The following is an 18936-nucleotide window of genomic DNA, read 5'->3' on the forward strand; positions in this document are numbered from 1 at the left end:
AAGCTAATGTTAGCAGCTCACTGTCCCCGACCTACTTTTGGCGTTGTCAGCAAAATGCAGCCATAAAAAAAAAAAAGGCAGAGTAATTAATCTCGCACAGAGATGTGAGTATTCTTCACATTGTCTCGTTGGCTTTGACAGACCTCGTTTAGAAGCTATTGTAAAGTGAGAAAGGGAGGCAATATTCAGCACAGTGCCGCTGGGACATGAAGCTAGCATGGCTACATAGACACAGGCCTGTCAGTTGATTCAGCGCATGTATGAGCGAGGGGCTGAATGCTCTGTGAATAAGTGGGGCACTGCAAAGCTTCTTACACAGCAATGGCACAATCCAGAGGGGTCTCCTGTGGCTGGACACTTGGGTTATAAAACATATGGCCATTCAGTAAGATGACAAGGTGCCAAGTTTCAGAAGTTGTAGCACGTAAAAGTGAATTATGATGAGTCTTTATGGCTTTAGAGTTTTAAAACATGTAATTTGGACATAACTTAAGGACTTTCGCATCCAAAACTACATCAAAACATGAAACAAATGTAGTCAAATATTTGGTCGTAGACATGAGAGTGGTGTCAATCTTCTCATCTAACACTCAGCAAGAAATATCTAATTATTCCTGTTGTCTTTTACAAAACTGCCAGCACTCTTGTCTTGTCTCTTTATTATTTTTCCCCAGTTTTTCTATAACATTTTGACTCTTACAGGGCATTACTGCAAATCAGAATTCATTCTTAACTTATTTGGTTAAATAAAATCAAAAATATATCCCTTTAACCTACATGTATGCATCCCATCCATCCTGAGACACACTGTGACGGCTGCTACCTGAACTCCAATACCAAGAGGAGCATATAAAACAGCTTTCTGCATAGCAACCTAGAACACGAACCCTTCGGCGAATACACAAGGGCCCTTCAGCCAATATTGAGACAATATAACACACAGTCCAACCACAGAAAAAAAAACAAAAACCTACAGTATACCGATGGAATAGCTTCCACAGCAACGTCGCCTGTGCAGAATTTAAACAAACTGTATCCCATTTCCAGCTGCAGCAAAGAAAGCCTTGTGTGGCTTTACTTCCCTTTGTCAGCCTGTGTGCTGTTGTCTAGGTGCTGTGCAGTACTTAGGAGACGCTGGAGTCAAAACCTCCAGGTGCCCAGCGCCAGTCATCTGGGGAAACACCACATCACTGCTTTCATAACTATTTACATATCAAACGCTTCACCTGGGGAGAACAAGTTGATGTTTCAGATAGCTACAGTGAATCAACAGTCTCTGCACGCTGCAGCATTTCAGTCTACACACACACACACACACTCCTCTTCTGCTGTTGGACTGTTGCGTACTATACACCTGTTTTGGAAACTTACAGACAAATGACTTTGCAATTGCCTCATTGCAGATTCACTGTATTAATGAGAGTGCAGTTTGTTTCCAAGGAGAAACTCATCACATACTGATGTGTTGTGTTTGCTTCTCTCCCAGTGTCTGTTCACTGGATGGGATTAAAGTAGTTGTGGGTTTTTTTTTTTTTTTTTGCAGTTTGTTAAACTGCGGAATTAGTCATGTGGACAAGATGTATCCGACGCACACAAAACACGCACTATCTCCGAGGCATTTTCCACAGAGGGCCTTAAGGAGCGGCAACTACTGTTCTATGATCAAAGGCTGGAGACAAGAGGATTAACACAGACACACACACACACAAACACACACACACACACGCTAGTTAGCAACTCTGTCCACACCAAGGACAAATCAGATGCATCACCTTAAAGACATAACCACATATAGTCCCCCTGTACACCGACACGCACACACAAATACCAAAATAGCTCACGATTAGCATAAAATTAATTAAAAGTGATTATCTAATGTTCCTTCAAGCTCACTTTGTAAAATAGATTCATACCACATATTGTACAGCTGGCTATAATGTATTGAAAAATGAGATGGGGATCAAAGACGGGTTCAGTTTAAGTCTGATCCTTCACTCTGGTGCCAGATCAATATCCCATTAACACGATCTTAAGTCTTGTCTTCACTCACACCACATAAAAGGAGCTCAAACATCAAAACATTATTACAGACTGACAAAAATGTACACGGGCTTGACAGGAAGGTGACGAGAGAGTTTGAAAGAAAGGGCACAACACAGCTGCTTGCTGGTCAGCTCTGTCTCTTCTCCTGTCTGCTTTTTTTTTTTTTTTTTTTTCTTGCTGTCTTCCTCATCCATCTATTCCCTTCAAGTTCATTTTGTCTACCCGGCTCCAAAGTGCGCATTTGCCTCCCGCTGACGAGCACGTCATGACCACACACATGCAAATACAAGATAAAAAGTATTCTTACCATTCATGGCTGCAGGTGGAGAGCACGGGCAAGAGAGGGAAGTCCTCTACTCAGCTGGCTAGCTCTCAGACATCTGCAGAGAGAGGGAAAGATGCGAGTGTGATTGTGTGTGTGTGTGTGTCACGGAGGAGTGTGTGTGTGTGTGTGAGCGCATATAAGACGAGCACATGACTAGGAGAATAGACAGGATATAAATGCGTGTAAGAGGAGGAAAAAAAACTCATCTCCCTGTTAACAATGCAAGGAAGGCACAGTGAACAGCTAGTACACTGAGGGATGACAGTGAGAGGGAGGGACGGGGAGGGGGGGGGGAATAAAGAGAGAGGGGGGAGACGAGATGACAGAGAGGGGAGGATGAGGAGAAGTGAAGGGAGAGCAGGGGCAGACACAATGCCAACAGGGAGGCGAGAGGAGCGACAGTTGAGGGATACACTGAAGGAGGAAAAAATGATGGTGGTCCGGGAAGGAGGCAGCATTTATCACTGCTCTGAGATCCCAGACAGATCATCTTTTGTAAATCTTAGTGTATCTTTATTTCACCAGTGTTAATTTCTCTGTGACACTTCCTATGCAATTACAATCCAATTTGGCTTTTTCTCTCTTAATAGGAAAATAAATGTGTCTATTTTGGAAGATATTTGTCTTATTAGAGTGGAAATATTTTGTGAAATTATGTGAAATACAGTATATGCAGTATTCACACAAGTATCTGTATCACACACACTAGGCTAAATAAAGATGTATGGGTTTATCGAGTGCAGTCTGCATCCACTGTGGCCAATAAGCAGGGAGACACCTGATGAGATTTCTCTGTGGGATCACTGGCAGATTCCCAGGAGGTGGAAGGGACAGATGAACCCATGCAGGCAATATTCTTAAATTGGAAAATGAGCCCAATGTGTTATCATTTTTCAGAAGTGTGGCAAAGCCCTGACATATAAAAATACTCTGCAGGTGATGGTGGTGGGGGAGTCCATGTCTATCCTTTCCTGATATTTTTTCAGTTCATTTTTTTTGGCAGTATATTCCCCCAAACTTCAAATTGAAACTATACATCTCTTTACAGAGGCACTCTTTCTTCTTTTCCATCTGAGCCCAATTTCCTCTTCCTGCAATCCCGTTCTTCAGATTCTATTAGTCCCTTCACTCAGACAATTATTTCCCCTTGTTTCATCCATCTACAGTATGAACTCGCCTCTAGCTAACAAGCAAGGTTTCTCCTCTGCTGTGATTCCTGTCAGGCCTGAGCAATGTCCTCTCTGCTCTCGCAAAATCATCCCTTCACACTCTTTTTCCCCTCTTCACTCTCCACTATCTTTTCCATTTCAGCTCCCCTATTTCTTATTCATCCCTCATTCGAACATGCATCCTCTCACATATGACTCCCACCCAATTCCCTTCATCCCACCTTCTCCTTCTAGTCTTGTTACACTATTCCTCCATCATTGGCTCTCTTCTTTTTGTTTGAATTCCTGGAGGGGAGAGTATGGTTGTTGTAGTATAAATCATTCTGTGCACATGCCGACACTGCCAATTACTTAAGAGCACTGAACCGCTCACTGTGGTGTATGCCTCTGCATACACTTGAATACATGTGCTGGTGCGTGTGTGCAAGCTGACACATAGCATGAGCAATAAACAACACATGAAGTACACAAGCAAATATGAATGACATTCAAGGTCCAAAACCGCAAATCCATTAAAGAAATAACTATTTAGAGACAATAAAATACAAAGGAAGCAATTACAAACAATATGTTAATTGTATTAATGCAATGCCATTAACGATATGTGTAGTCATCTTCATTTGTCACTGCATTAGGGTATTAGACACTATCTTCCTATCAGGGTATCTTAATGCAAAGCAGTGATTCAGTTTTCTTTTTGTAGAGAGCAGTAGGGAATCAACAGTCCTGACTTTTCAAACACACAACTCAATAAAAGGAGTGGGTTGCACCAGCTATACAGAGTTTGCATGTAAAGTCCTCTCTAAGGTCTTAGTAGCTAATAGCGTTAGCTAATTTCAAACTAGTGTTTTATCAAATTGGGTTGAAACATTAAAAGTTAAGAAATCTGTTAGCTAGTTTCGATATTAGTAGCTTGTAAATCAGTTGCTGAATAATTTGTGACACTGTCTAATCAAAAGCAATCAACTATGTTACCAGGGTCACTGTAGCATAATATATTATAACATATCTTGTAGAAATTACAGTTTTAGGAGAGCAAATGATACATTAAACTTAAATACCAATCATTTTGTAAGTGCGGGTATGATTTTTGTTTTATTTATACATGTATACATGGTGAAATATGTGTGTTGTGTCATGTGAGTTTGTAGTATTCATGCAGTTTAGAAATATCAGATTATGCTAACCTAGCTTACATTATTAATGCTAGGTCATTTTGTGAACTGAGCTACGTTGTGTTATTTTTGTGAAATGTAATTTATCATCTTCCCAGTTCACAACATGGTTAAACAGCAGTGTGTCAAGGGTTAGGTTAAATTTATCGACTGTTCTCCATATTATCTCTTTTACCCTCTAAAATGTCATATAGCTATTAGCAAGCTAACGTTAGTTTTGTCAGTAACTCAGCTACACCTGGAAGTTAATGGGTGTAACTATTTAATAACAATAATCTCTACACAAGAACTTGCAACTGCAATAGTAATGCATAAATCACCATTTACCAAACACTGACAATATAACTATATACTGTAATGTTATAGCGTTATATATATAAGTTTGAATTTATGCAGTGTTGATGCAACCAAATTTCTACAGTGTCATCATCCTGAGACAGACCTTTCCACCTACAATAATTCAATCCCACAAAGAAGTATTTCCACTGGGCTCAAGTTAAGCTGAGTGGGTAACTCATTGTATGTTACACTGTATTTCAGAGGTTCAATGTTTCAACCAGTATGAGTGCAATAATGTCAAAAAATGTATTATTGGCTGAACTATTCCTTTACAGTATAAGCCTAGTTGAAATAGAAGCATTGTCATAATAGCCCCCTGAGCTGTGTAGGTGTACATGTGTTTATATACTATACGTGTAAAACATTCCTTTATACAAACACTCTGTATGAGGGTATTTAGCAGACTTACATCCACCCTCATACACAAACACTTTTCTACCCTGAGGTGTGTTTGATTTCAAATACAAGATAAGTATCTCCTATTGGCTATGTTTGAGGGCCTCCTCTGTTCAAACAGCACATATCCTGGATTAAAACAACACAGAATCAACAGAAGGCACAGAGGACACTCTCTTCATCAATACCAACTACACCTTCTTTGGCTCACAACAAAACGTTTCACTCAGTTTGCTTGTCATTCCTAAATACCCCTGGAGTGCTTGAAAGGACTTGAGTACTTCTGAAATGACATTACATATTTTTGATTCAATTTGCCTTGTAGCTTGGTCCTTGTTGATTGATTGATTTTATGTTGCACATAGATATTGAAGGCATTTCACAACATGGATGACTCACAGTGCTGATTTAAATCCACTTCAAGCCCTTAGCAAACTTCTGATGAAATATTCTGAACAAATCTCTAAAAAGATTAACTGGAAAAATAAATTCTCCCCTATTTTCATGTACTTAGACATGCGATCATGTTAGTAACTCTATCTATAGTCTTACTGAAGATCCCCCGACTAGCTTTTTCCTGAGCTTTCAACCTGTTATAATGACATAAGCTTCATACTTGGGTCAAGCGACCAAAGGTGGACTACCAACTGGGCAGAATGGTCAACTACACTGGGCCCAAGACCCACAGTGACCCCCAACTGATTAATTGTTAACTGCATTGATTAACCGGTTGGGGAATTTGTTTGATAGCAAGTCTTCCAGCCCATCTTGTGAGGGGGCACTTTGTTGAAATCTAGATTTAATGACCTTTTATTATTTAGAAAGCCTCCAGCTAAGCAGCATTAGGAGTACCACATGCAGTCTGCCGTGTATACTGAAAATTTGGAGGCCAGATGGCGTATTCACAATACACAAAGGGTGGGTGGTTAATAGGAGCCCAACACCAGATTTTTGCCCTAGGGCCCCAAAACAGGTTAATCCAGCCATGCAACTGATGATACTTGAGGTATATCTATGACAACTGAAAAAGCAAGTAAGTAGACCTTGAGTTAAGATTATTTTTATCTACCTGCTATTTCCAGTTCAACCATGAACTTTCATGTTCAACATTTAGTTTGTGGTTTGAGCTAATGGCCATCACAATTTGGCTAAAAACGATATACCTATCCATCCATTCATTTCCATCCACCTTTTATGTGGGTTCGGGTTGCAGTGGCAGCAGCCAAAGCCCAGATATTCTTTTCCCTTCAGTGTTGATGGTATACTGATGTTTAAAAATGTTAACACTTCAGTGTTTTTGGTTTGGAGAACAGTGTGAATCGCTTTAAAGGCCAAATGTTGTGTGCTGACCCACTGCACTGAGGGAGAAAATGAATCAAAGAACCTTTGACTCTGCCCTGCATGCTGATTGACACCTGTGTGCGCCACGCTGGACCAGTCGGATGTGCGTATCAATGTGTCGGCCTGTGTGCATGAGTGTGTCTAACGCACACTCCTCACACAGAGAGGGACCCTGTTCTAGCAGAAACAGCCCAGGAAGCTTTGCCGAGCCTGAGGAAGAAAGAAGCCAGTGTGTGTGTGTGTGTGTGTGTGTGTGTGTGTTCTGCCTATTGACAAGAGCAGAGAAACACACAGATACAAAGACACACACATACACACACACACCTTTCGCTGTTGTGCTGCAGGTGAAAATCGGGGACATTTCCAACAAGACGAGTCATTCTTATATTTATCCGTCTGATACATTTGTGGGTTACATCCAGCAATGATTCACCAAATCCTATTTTACTTCCTTTACACTCCCCATCCAAAACACTTAAAACGCAAATTGACCTGTCATCTGACAATCATCTGACTGTTGTATGATGTACCCTGAATGTCCGTTTGTTCTCACTTTTATCACAACAGTGAATGAATAAGTGTGTGTGTGTGTGTGTGTGTATTGATGTGTGTGTTACGCAATGCTTTGTTTCTTGGCAGGTGGATATGCAACAGTCCCTGCTGGGATGGTGCCAGATGTCATAGGAACTGCAGTTTAGACGGACTTTGCCACTTCAGCAAAGAAAGCCGTCTCTTTCTGTTTTCACTGAGAGCAGCAGAACACACACACACACACACACACACACACACACACACACACACACACACACTAAGCAATCTCTATAATTAGTCTATACCGCAGTGAATGAACACGAGCATGCATAAACTGCTAATGCACCCCTATCATCTCATAGTACACTGGAAAAGTGCACCGATGTTAAACAATCTAGATGCCTGATAACAGCTTTCCATGTCAAAGGCTTTAAAGCTGGGAACATTGGGATAATAAACACACCTGACAGGCTTCAAACAAGAGGTCATACTGTCACTGTTAAAACAGATAGGGGTCTTAATTCAAATCACTTTTTTTTTTAGCCAAAATGACAATAAACACTACATGTAATAAAACCCTGCAAATAACATTAAGGTCACTGTGTGCTGGGTTGGCTACCAAAGACACTCACCGGGCCCCTATGGGCAGTTCCAGAAATATCATAGTAATTTTTTCCCAAGATAAGTACTGCTATAAGGTTAGTTAGACTCTTGTGTTATTTCCAGTGAACACACCCTCTTCTGTGAATAGTAAATTTACTCCAGGGAGAAAGGGTAAATAATCTCTGGAGTAATATTATTTGGGTGCAAATCTCCAGTTAGGCTATGTCTGCAATGGCTCTAACATTAATAAAACATCTTAAAGAATCTTTTACCCAGCATTCATTGTACAGTGCATCAAAGACAATTGACACTGTCACTGGGAATAGAGCCTATGTCATTGACAGTATAAAGGCAAATGAACTAGACAACCTTTTTTTATGTCAACTTGAATAAATAAAATAAACATACCTTTTAATGTCAATTAAGATAGTTATTAAAACGCATTTTAGGTAGCCCATATGGTCTGAAGAACCTATTGTTAAGCGGTGTTCTTTATGTAAAAACGCAGACAATAGGCTCTCACTGGCGGTTTGGTGACAGGTTTCAGAAATTCAAGTGTTTTTAAGGTAGAAAAAAAAATCAGCTCTACTGCAGCACTGGGATCAAACCACAATACGCTAACGTTACTGCCTTCCCTTATATATTCATGATTTAATAACCAGGACATCCACTTACCTTCCAAGAAGAGGTAAAAAAAACTACAAAAAAAACCCAACACAAGGTCAACAGTGACAGTGTCCAGCATGTATAACTTCTTCCTCTTCTGTCCTGTTAAACGTTTCAATGATTTCAGCTCATTTACCTGTTGCAGTAGAAAGGCGGCGGTGATCCGACACATCCAGGATGGCAATCTGGCTGCTGAAGAGGGAGGAACCGATCCAGCAGCCGGGGCGGGTGTGTGCAACCGGAAATGGGCGTCTCCAGTCAATGGTCAAGACCCGCGCAGTTAAACATAGAACTTCCGGTCACGTTTGTCAAAATAATCCTCTTAGACGTTCATATGCGAACATTTTTTTAGTTGAATCAGAGTAAAAGCTGTTGAGGATGAAACCCTTTTCTTTATTGAGCTTTGGTTTTATTTTTTCAATTTATTCTTAAGCTCAATCATAGGCCCAATAATCTGTAGAGGTCTTTTAAAACCTGGCAAATAAACATAGCCTACATAAACCCAGAACTCAAAGCTATGGTGCGGGACTTTTACATATAAATGAGCATCACTCAAGCCCTTGCCTAGGAGTTAACACAATGCTGATTAAGCCTATCACCGCCAGGTAAATCTCTCTGTATTTCACAGTTTTTAAAAAAAAAAAAAAAATCTGGTGTCTGTGGTGACATTGGTCATTTCCCAATTATATGTTTATTTTAGCTTTAGGAGGAGTTATGTTTTATGAGGAATTGTATATTTTTTTCATTCCTTATTTCCTTTCCTTTTTTATTTTATTACTTTTAATGATTGTAATCCTATATATTTTGCCTTGAGAGAGGCCAAAGATATGTCTTTGTATAATGTAGGTTCTCAGCTTCCAACCACCAATGCCCTAGATTTTTTAATGCATGGGGACGTCTCAGTGTACAATGTATTTTATACTTTTTACAATCCTTTACTTTTTAATGTGCAGAATACATGGACTGTAAAAATTAGGCAGAACATTAATTAATTGTCAACTCGTAATTTTAGACTGACTATACTGTCACACAGGAAAACTGCATATGGCCTGATGGCTTGATGATCTAACCAGAAACTAGCTGTATATGCACTTTTCTATTTTCACTGATCCTTTAAGGTGCCACTTAAAGAATCTTATTGTGAAGGCAAACCTTCTTGACTGTAAGTCTCTGAATGTTTGTTGAAGTTTTGACGCAGCTGTCGGACAGGTCACAGCCAAATTCTGTTAGACCTGATCAGTCTTTTATTCTTACTAATTACTGGGGTGCACATATATACTTAAAGAACCTAAGTCAAACATGAGTTTTTAATCAAATCCTGTATGGAGTTCACTGTATAATCTTGTTGAGCAAGATTCACATCATTTCCTTTTCTATCTGGTCTATGTGATGTCTGAATTCCTCCGGGATGCACTTATCTGTAGTTAATTGCATTTCCACAGTTTATGAGGTTTGTGGAGTCTGTTAGATTTTTGCTGGCCTCAAGGGATGCTGGTCTAAAGCACCACCAACAGCCCACTTTCAGTATTACATGTACCGGTTACTGTGTCATAGCCCTAATGACTCTGACACTTCTGTTTGAGATCATAGGACAATTTGAGGTGGTAAATTTGGTGTCTAATCCTCCTGAAACACTGATGAGTCAGTCAAAAGGATCAGTGAGATTTATCTGTACTTCACTGTTCAAAAAAAAAAAAAAAGTCTGTCTTACATAATAAAGTTTCATAGCATAAATGTTGGGGGTGTTTTAACATCTAGCAGTACAGCTTCAACTATTCAACTATGGTTTTAAGCTTTTACTGAGTGGAAAAATGTGGAAGAATATTAACATATCTTACATTTAAGAAAACCTTTCAAAATATACAAACACCTTTAACACCAATGTTACAAAGCAATTCAAATCTTATTAGTGTAGTATTTAATGCTGTATTTCCATACTAATGAGCTAATGAACAGAACACACCGAAAGAGATGAGATGTTTTCAAAAATGTATATAAAATGTACTAAAGCAGCAAAGAACAATATAGTAGTCCATCAAGATCCAGGTCATGTACCCAGTGTATCATAAAGTGTATAAAAATAATTCTATTACAGACACTCATTTACCATAACAGGTAAGAAAGAAATCACCACATATTTTGTAATAAACAAAACCTGTTCATTTTCATGGTCAGTAAGCTGTTCTTTAAAAACATAAAAAATACACATACATGACTACAAATTAGGTCAGAAAAGGCACCAATAAAAATAGAATGGTACAGGTAAAAAACAGGTAAAAAATACACTTTTTTAAAAAAAATGTAATGTCTTCAATGGTTAAATCCACAAAGTTTACTCATCATACAAATCCAAACCACAGCTGACCATAAAAAAAAGAAGAGATAAATTTAAAACATTTCCAACCCTGGCTCTTAAGCCTTTATTGGTTGAAGCTTCCGAGCATACAATTGGATGTAGTGAATCACATCCATCTTTTTGTTGTATTTCAGGCTCCCACATCTCTATTTCTTGTTTAAGATTGCACACTTACACATTCCTGCAGCATTAAATGACATCATTCCTGTTTAATGTCCACTTCATTTTCTGTGTATGACGCAACTCCCTGACGTAAATCAGACACCACCATCTGAATGTACGAGTCAGCTGGCACATTTTCTTGCTCTTCTTTGATCAATGCATTCTCAGTGTCCTGACATATGGTTATCACAGAGTATTCTGGGGATCCTGGTCCTTCAACTGTGACTAAATACTCAACATCCTCAGTGTATGATTCAGTTTTGAAGCTACCCTCAGTGTTTGGGCATACAGCTAGCATAGTGTATCCTTCAGGTCCTTGTGGTTCAGCCAGGATGTAATACTGGACGTCATCAGTGTCCAATTCTGTTTTGATATTGCTTTCAGAGTTCGGACATACAGTTAAAGTATATCCAAGGGACCCTGCAGGGTCACCTGAGGCTAAATACTTGACATCTTCAGTATTTGACTCTGGTTTGACATGTGGATGATGTTTTTCCTCATTGTCTGGTTCTGGTTTCATATCGCCATAATGTGTACCATATCCCTCCACTTTAATCTGCATGTTACCCTGGATATGACTGTCACAACCTGCACTGCATGTACTCCCATTCACCTGCATTATGGCATCAGAATCTGTTAGGGATTTTGTGTCCTCATCAAACCAAGGTGCCTCAATTTTGAAATTATCGAGAAAACGGATGCGATTGATATTTGGACAGTATCTCATTTGTCTCACGAATCTACCCTGTTCATTTGTTTTCTTGTTTGGTTCTTCCAGGGGAGTGTTTGCACTTTTCTTATTTTGTCTCTCTTTTACGAACCTTTGTGAAGCTTCGGGATCAAACACAAATGGCAATTCAAAGACCTCCTGTGCTCTGTCTAGCTTTTTCCAATATTGTTTGACCATGGTTTTGATTTGGGATGCAACAGCTATGGAAAATTCCCAGCGCCTGTAATGTTGTGAACTAAGATCAAAGTTGTAGTCAAGGATGTCAAACACAGTGCGTGGGAAATACTGTCGTGCTCTCTTAGCTGCAAATTTATGTATTTCATACACTACAGCTCTGGTCAATAGCTTCAAGTCCAGTTTTTCTTTGTCCCCTGATTTTAATGTCACATCAAGGTCCAGACCTATTTCCTTGCAAACTGGAAAGCGCGGTCTTCTATCCTGAACATGTTTCCTTGTTTTTACAACACGCTTATTTTGACTTAGTAGTGAGGCTCTTTCCTTCTTTGTTTGCAGTGCTAGCTTTCTTTTTTTGGTTGTTTCCTTCCTTTCAGTTTTCTGCATGGCAGATACCTCTTTCAGTTTACTCACATCTCCAGGGACTCTGTGAGAACATGGCTGAACGACAAAAACTTCACTGAACCAAGAAAGCCCTCTGTTGGTTTGTGTCATCATTCTGCAGAACTGCAGTGCAGGATTTATGTCTCTGTTCTGGAAGCCAAAGTTGAAATTGTGTTCAAGGACCTCATTTATGATCTTATTTTTTGATACCCCACACAATTTTTGGGCAAAATGAGCCACTTCATTCATAATCCCCAGTGTCAGTACATGGGTGCTAAGCTTGTCCTTTGGCTGGTCCTCGTTCACACACAGGCTTAAACCTATTTTCTTGCAGCTAGGGTAACTCTGCATGATTGTTTCCTCCATCATTGGGAAGGCAGTGGACGGATCATTTGTAGGCTTTTGTGCCAAACAGTTTGCACTAGCAGAGATTGCATCAGTCATGGCATTTGGATGAGGATGACGCATGTGATCCAGGTCAGATTCATCCTGATGAAGCCTTTCATCATCATTTCTGTCTTGGTAGCATTTGGGGCAGACTGTAGTTCTTGCATGATGTGACTCTTCCATGCACCTCGAGTCAGGGAGTTCAAAGGGCATTTTCATTCGAGGGGTGCTAGATTTTCGAGATAAATTCATTACTCTGATTTTTGTCTGAATTTTCTGTGCAAAGGCAACACGATACAGCTCATCCTTCAAATTAAGATGGAAATTATACTCCAGTATATCTGTAATGAAATGCTTTCGAGCTGACTGCAGTGCTGTAGCAAAAGTGTAAACTTCAACCATGACACCATTGGTCAGTAAATTTGGATCAAGGTTTTGTTTTACTCCAGATCCTAAATTGAAATCAATGCCTAATTTCTTGCATCTTAAGTAAGAATACAGTGGGCAGTGTTCTATATGAGGCATTGAGAAAATGCGCTGGACACGATCAGTACGCAATTTCCACAGATTTTTATTGTCCTCACTTTGTCGATCAATGTCAATGGAACTGCCTACATTTCGGTCTAAATCTGAGGCCTGGGAAGATCCAGTAGTACATGCATCTAAACTGGGGTTGTTCTGACAATCCAGTTTTGTCATTACTGGGAAATCTTTTTTAAAGCGCTTCAATTTTCTGTAAGATTGTGCGCAATTTGACAGATTCCTCTGATCCTTTACAAAAGGAATTTGCACAACAATGTCTCTGGCAAGGTCAGAATCTCCACTTTGCAATTCAAAATCAAAGTTGTGTATGAGGATATCAAGACATATCTGCTCAAATGTACCACACAACTTTTCTGCAAAGTTCGTCACTTCAGTCACTGCTCCTTTGGTCAGTTTTCTTATGTCCAGTTTTTCATTTGGTTTGTGATTGTTCATGTGTAGCCTCAGACCTATTTCCTTGCAGAAAGGATGAAGGTTCTCGCTTTTCTGGGAAATATGCTCTTTAGTTTCAGCATGTGAACCTGGGGGGTCACAGTCCATCCTTGATACACTGTCTGTGCTCTGATTTGCCATTATAAATGATAACATGGGACGTGGAAGTTCAAAGACCTCTTTTGAGAATCTGACAGCATCTTCACAACCTTTCAGCTGTCTCACTGCAGTCATAATTTCATGCTCAAAAGTACTCCTAAGGTATTTACTCTGTATCTCGAGGTCAAAGTTGTACTCAAGAATCTCCATGATGAAATCCTGTTGGGATGAATTCATCGCCAAGGCAAATTTAGCAACTTCAAGCAGAATAGAATTAGTCAAAGATTCAACACTGAGGTTTTGCTTTGGGCCAAATCCAACATTGAAATCCAGGCCAACTTTCTTGGACCACTGGAATGAACGGTCTAGTGCGGATAGAATTTGTTTAACGCGGTTGGCACGCAACTTCCACATGTCATTCTCAGTTTCCATTTCTTCTTGTTCCAAGTCGCATTTCTTTATTATATTTCTTGGATTCTGTGTTTGCTCTTCACCTCTACATGACTCTCTTTTGTCAGGGTAACTTACAAACGGTGGGTTCACACTTGAGTTTACGATTGGTAAACTGGATGAACCATCAGTGGTGGTGAGGAAAGGCTCATGAGTACCCAGATAACTTGATTTTCTAGGTACGTCGGGACTCAACGTTGAACATCTTGTTGAGTTTTGTGAGTGATCCTGATTGCCAGCGTTTCCTGAATCTGTGACTTTGTCTGAGTCTAGATCAGACTCTCCTAGAGGACATGTGTAGCCATGGCCATTCAATATTTGATGGTTATTTGTCTCCATGTGTTCAGACTGTCCACTTCTGCACCTCTTGGTTACCTGTTCATTTGTTGTTAAAAGAGCCCTCTTTTTTTGTTTACTTTTTAAATCAGACTGCCTTCGTTTTGTTACTTCCTTAAATTCATATAGTGGGACTCTCATATTAGACAGCGCATTTGTCTGCACTTTTCTGTGCACTTTCATGGGGTTTGTCTCAAAGGTAAATGGCTCATTTTTAAACTCTTGGCTGTTTTTGACAGCATTGGAGTTGCTCCTTCTCAGCAGGTGTGATATCTTAAAACAAATTTGATTTTTTGCCTTTATACTTTTTATGTCAAGTTCAAAATTATGCTCCAACACAGCCAGCACAATAGGGCTATAGAATGCAGTCACTGCTTTACGGAGATGTAGTAGTTCTAACATCACACCCTTTGTCAACAAACCTGGATCTAGACTTTGTTTTGATCCAGCATCAAGGTTCAGACCAATTTCTTCACAATAAGGGAATGAGGAGGGAAGAACATCATCTCTGATTTCTTCTGTTGACTGTTCACCTGAAGACTTTAATTCATCCTCAAGTTCATTGTCAGCAGCATTTAGTCCATCTATCTCCTCTGAGAGACTTTCTGTTTTTCTGTATTTCTTAGATGGTGCTTGTGAACACTTGGATTTGTCTTCTTGTTCACTATCATCATTGTCATCCACTTCAACCAAGTGTCCTTCAGTCTTACATTCTGTAGATGCCTTGTTCAGTCCATTTCTGCTGTTGCTGTTAAGTTCTGGATTAGATGAGGTGTCAAAGTAAGGAAAAGCTTCTCGTTCATCTTTGGGTGGTTTTTTGATTAGGTCTCTGATTTTGAGACGAAATCGAGTTGTTAATATTTGTTCGCTTTCCAATCGAAGATCAAACTTGTTCTCCAGAACGTTTGGGATCAGATGCTCTTTACTTTTGTTAACCGTTTTAGCAAAGTCACAGACCTCAAGTATGACACCATTTGTCAACAACTTTAAGTCCAGTTTTTTCTGTGTGCTGGATCCAACATTAAAATCTAATCCTATTTTATTGCAATGATAGAATGGGTCTGGACTTTTCGAATATTTCTTTACAAGCATGATGCGCCACTGCCATATTGTGTTAGCGTCAATCATCTTTTGTTCCTTCAGGCTGCAGGTGTCCCCGTTCTCCATTTTTTATGATCTTCTATGTCTACGGAAAAAAAGAGATGATACACATATCTCAGCTCTAAGTCACACATTATCTGAAACATCATGTGTCATTTTGTGTCCTTCAAGAAAAAGAAAGCTGGTTATAGCTTCACAAATGTGAGGATTTGCTGGTTTGTCTCTTAATTGTCATTGTAAATTTAATACCTTTGGGTTTTTTTGATTGCTGAACCAAAAGACACAAGTCATCACTTTGAATCCCTGTAAGTTGGACATTTGGCAATATTATCGACATTTTCTTGGCTAAAGAAAGAGGTCAATGAATCAATAAACACAATAGATAAACCAATAATAAAAAATAATCATTGGTTACAAATATAGAAATAGTGTTTTCTGGTATATTATATGAAGCACCTTTTCCATCTGGCAATATGACAATCTAGACTTACTTAAACATCTTTATTTCATGTGCACAAGTGAATAATGCTTGTTACACAAACTCTAGAATACCCAGAAGTTGCAATAAAATCACTGCCATTGTTTTTATAAATAAGAGGTAGTAATTCCCCAAAGGTCTCTTTTCCTTTAATAGTAATGTGTAGGGGCTGACATGATTTGATTAACTTGTTTTAGTTAGTATTTTAGTGTGGCCAATTTAGTAACAATCTTTTCAACCAAAATTTTGTCAACTTGGTTCCTTACAGACATGTCTTATTATACAGTGAGCAACATGCACCGCCTACACATGGACCTCTTGTTTCACACATAAATCAGGTGTATCATCTGTAGGTAGTTGCATGCTAACCACACATAGATGAGAAAAAGCTAAACAAAAACACTTCTTGAATGAGAGGTCACACCCACCAACATTCTCAAATTTGTTGGGCAACTTGCAGTTCAAAGTTCAAAGTGCTGAGAATGCTTATCTGTCGAAATTATTTTGATGATCTCTTAACTGTTGTACTCATTTTTTAAGCAATAATGCCAAACATTTGTTGGTTCCAGCTTCTCAAATGTGAGGATTTGATGCTTTCCTTTGTCATATATGACGGTAAACTGAATATTTCCAGTTTTGGACAGTTTGTTGGACAAAACATGCTCAACTTAGGTTGTGAGAGATTATAAACAGAATTTTCACTATTTTCTGACAATTTATAGACAAAACTGATTCAATTATTTAGTTGATTAAATAGAAAACATCTGCAAATTAATTGATAATGACAATAATTGTTAGCTGCAGCCCAACAGTGAATTAATATTTTCTTACAAACCAGCAAATCTAGTGTGATTTAAGCTTACTACATACCTCGTAAAACATGATTCAGCTAAGCCAGGAGACTCCTCCATCACATCCTGCCCACACTTTATCTTGCTATCCATCCGTCCTGTCTGGACAGCTTTTCCACTATGCGCAATTGGCGATGAAGGGTGCGGGTGTAATGCAGCCCTGAGCAAAACACAAGTTTTAATTTTAGTTAATTCATGCATGTAGCGCACTATAAAAAACAGTAGCAGAGTTTTGCAAATGGTGAAATGTTAATGATCTTTGACCACCTATTTGTGTGCGGACGAATTGCATTTGACATATTTTGCTAAATTAAACATTACCTTGTGTATACAACGGCTACTATTCCAGCGTCATTATTCACATATTTGTTTGCATACTTTGTGTATACCTGAAGGATTAAAGGCCAATTCATACTTTCTGCTTCGGCATGGCTGCATAGTGAGAATGCTGGATATTTTAATGAATAATAATGCATCCTATTTTTATTGTTATATTTTGAGAGTAAAATCTGAACCTGCAATGTAACCAGTAACATTTATCTGTCAGGTAAATGTAGTAGTATAATATTTTCCTCTGAAGTAGAAGTATACTGTTTTTTTAAGTGATTTGGGGGCTTTTTGTAAGTTATTTTAGGGTACAACGAGTTAGAATAATATTTTTCATATCTAAACATCATAATACATCTATAGCTGTTTTAGGCCCTTTTAGTTGGGGGTCCCAGGCAGTTGCCTACCTTGCCTAATGGTAAAGTCCGCCCCTGCATACAAGACCCCCCCTCCACCCCCCAGCTGCATTCCAAGCAGCTCTGTGTGAAACAATACAAGGGATGTGTTGTTTAAAGTGCCAATGAGACGATCAAAGCCTGGTTGAAGTAACACATTATTGCATTTAAAGGCTGATCATAAAAACAACATTGCACAGCGGTGCGTAATATCCGCAGACATGATTTTACAACTCTGGAAAGTTTTCACGTTACAACCGTGTTTACTAGCGGGCACATGTGCACACGTCTGTGTCCGCGGGCACGGAAAAGTAAGAATGGAACCGCGTGCGCGTGCAAGACCACAGCTGTCCGCGGAATGCATAAAATCTGAAAGTGGGTTTAAACTGCGTCAAGGCGCTTGCTACGATGTCTAACACTCTTTCACAAGTTCAAGTGGCGACACCACGAAGAATCAACCGCTAAATATCAATGTTTATGATTCTCTTCACCCCTAATCAGAACTTCAGCGTCGTTTTGCATGTAGCGGTCATAGTTGCGTAACTTGCCCAAACATGGCAGCACGCCAACACTAAAAAACACCCACTTTCTGTGCAGCGACACATCAGGTAAACATGACAATGTTACGCTGTGATTTTTTGACACTATCCAAAGATGTGAGTCAAATTTAACATTTTTTTTGTAAAGGAAAAGCAAGGCATTCTGTAGAAGATCACTTTTTAAAAAATGTCAATTGTATTACATACAAAAGTTTAAGGACGTCTTAGACGTTAACTACATGGATTCTTATGGGACTTTCAGTGTATCGTTGCGACTCTGAAGAGGTGAAACCTGCTTCACAATCGATTTTCTGAGAGAAAAGCACAAATACGACAAAGCTGACAGTAGATGCTTACCTAATGAAAACTGAACAATCACAGAGGTGCTCTTCTCTCTCGCCAGACGCCACGCGTTGCTGTCCCTCCCAACAATGACTTCACATGTAAATAAAGCCCCTGAACTGCACGAGGAACGATGCATATCTGCAACAGGAAGTGATGACAAAAGAGCAGCGCGCACCCAGGACTCCAAAATAAAGATGTCTCAGAATTGATAAGTCTTTAAAATAGATTGTAGATATACCACAATCGTTTGCATTATTTA

The 18936-nt window shown here is 39.3% G+C and overlaps 1 protein-coding gene and 1 long non-coding RNA gene across 5 annotated transcripts in view; both read right to left on the reverse strand.

The window, feature by feature from the left end:
• Positions 1 to 8821, reverse strand: part of itsn2a (intersectin 2a) — a 35379-nt gene extending 26558 nt beyond the window's left edge. For 2 of the 4 annotated variants that reach the window (XM_067571619.1, XM_067571617.1), the window contains exons 1-2: positions 8725 to 8813; positions 2351 to 2423 (exon numbers count right to left, since the gene is read on the reverse strand). In XM_067571619.1, coding sequence (XP_067427720.1) covers positions 2351 to 2357 — 7 coding nt within the window. In that variant the 5' untranslated portion in view covers positions 2358 to 2423; positions 8725 to 8813. Of the gene's footprint in view, positions 1 to 2350; positions 2424 to 8597 lie in introns of all 4 variants that reach the window. The other 2 variants (XM_067571618.1, XM_067571620.1) reach the window with 2 other exon arrangements.
• Positions 8822 to 10565: 1744 nt separating this feature from the next.
• LOC137169257 (uncharacterized) lies at positions 10566 to 18816 on the reverse strand. The gene is made up of 3 exons (XR_010924424.1): positions 18690 to 18816; positions 17091 to 17231; positions 10566 to 15827 (listed from the first exon to the last, which is right to left on the reverse strand). It is a non-coding gene; the product is annotated as an uncharacterized lncRNA (long non-coding RNA).
• Positions 18817 to 18936: the final 120 nt, after the last annotated feature.

Source organism: Thunnus thynnus, chromosome 18 (assembly GCF_963924715.1).
Source record: "Thunnus thynnus chromosome 18, fThuThy2.1, whole genome shotgun sequence".
Classification (NCBI taxonomy): Eukaryota; Metazoa; Chordata; class Actinopteri; order Scombriformes; family Scombridae; genus Thunnus; species Thunnus thynnus.